The following is a 1,700-nucleotide window of genomic DNA, read 5'->3' on the forward strand; positions in this document are numbered from 1 at the left end:
ACTAACTCCACTAGTAAATAATAATGCATTTAATAAACTAATTAAAAAGGGGAATGCTACTATACAGCAAAATATTATTTTTATTCTTTTTTGTGCTTTCAATGATATATTCATTCAACACCCCCATCTTTTTTATTAGCCTTCTTTATATCTTTTGATGCTTCAGCATTATTTGATTCTTGAGAAGCTAGATTTTCGGTTTGTTTTTCTTTAGATTCTCTTTTTATATCTAATCTTTTATCCTTTTTAATTTCTGTAGGCGCTTTATCTCTTTGAATATATACCCCTTTTTTGTCTGGCTGATTTGTAATATCGTAATATGTGTTTTTTACACCAGTCATAAAATTACTAGTAGCATCGGATATATCCTCTACTACATCATTTGCTATTCCACCCAATGCTGTTTGATTTACTTCCCCCTTCACTTTAGAATCTATTTTTTCTTGATGCTCTTTTACTACAGAAGTTTTTTCTTTCAGCTCGGTAGTTTTGGAATCAAGCTTTGTATTAATATCGTATTTATCATTTGCTTTACTTTGATTAACTTCTTGATGTATTTTCTTTGCAAATTCAGTCCCATCATACCCAGATGTGAATTCAAGGCCTATAATTTCACCAGCTTGGTTTTCTTTATTTTTTTCCGTACCTCTAAATTTTATACTTCTTTCATTGATTTCCTTAATTCTCTTATTCATATGATTTTCATTTAGCTTCTTCACATCACTCATATTACTTTTATAATCATTTTTTAAATTGCTACCTAATGCTGTAAGAGCTGGCTCGTTTTTAATAGGTTGATCTTTTTCATTGTCATTAGACTTACCATCATTATTTCCTTTTGTTGTCATTACTACATTAGGCTGGGTTAGATTTTTACCTTCTATAGCTTGGTCAATAAATGTATCATTTTGATCATTTGCATCTTTAGGCATTAACTTGCCACCAGCTTGTAAATATAAATAATTAAGCTCAGGATCTCCATCTATATCTGTAGGCATATATTTAACAGAGCTACCTGTGTATCCAAGTGCATTATCCTTAAGAAACTTTGTTGTTAAGCTATTGATTGTGTATGGATCATTTTGATGAATGGTGCTTTCCATTTCTCTGGACTTTTGACAAATTGTGATAAATTTGCAACTATAACTGAAGAATAAAAATAATTTAATGAAAAAAGTCAAAAATATTGAAGAGCTAAAAAAATATTTCAATAATATTGAAAATCTTTTTTCCCTATGAAAAAAATTCATGCATTGATTTAATCTTTGCTTTAGCAACAAATTTTACATTAAAAGCAATGACAGTAGTTGAATTAAGCCTTAGTAGATTTTTTAAAAGAAAATATAGTAGCTTATATCGTGCTATTGGTGGTTATTTTACATCTCGCAAGAATAAAAAAAATAGAGAAGAAAAAAGAGCAGAAGCAAAGGAAAAAATAAAAAGTTTTTTGTTCGAGTCAGCAATAGAGGATACAGGGAATATACATACATTTGCAATAGATATTACTGGCAATATAAAAAAGCACTCAGCTAAATCAGAAGATAGAAGTTATATTCATTCAGGTTCTATTGGAGGAATGAGTATAGGGCATAATTACAGTGTTATAGCACTAAAAGAAGATTATGGTTGGATGCTTCCAGTGACAATAGATAGAGTGCCACATAGTGAGAATAAATATGATTTTAGTGTGATTCAAGCGT

General features: G+C 29.5%; 1 protein-coding gene across 1 annotated transcript; it reads right to left on the minus strand.

Moving 5' to 3' along the window:
- Positions 1-110: 110 nt before the first annotated feature.
- On the minus strand, positions 111-1,103 carry TRIADDRAFT_62801 (uncharacterized protein; the record flags this gene model as incomplete). Its single annotated transcript, XM_002118758.1, has 1 exon — positions 111-1,103. One exon carries the CDS (start codon positions 1,101-1,103, stop codon positions 111-113), a length of 993 nt encoding a protein of 330 aa, XP_002118794.1.
- Between the last annotated feature and the right edge of the window lie 597 nt (positions 1,104-1,700).

This window comes from Trichoplax adhaerens, genomic scaffold, assembly GCF_000150275.1.
Source record: "Trichoplax adhaerens TRIADscaffold_962 genomic scaffold, whole genome shotgun sequence".
Taxonomy (NCBI): Eukaryota; Metazoa; Placozoa; class Uniplacotomia; order Trichoplacea; family Trichoplacidae; genus Trichoplax; species Trichoplax adhaerens.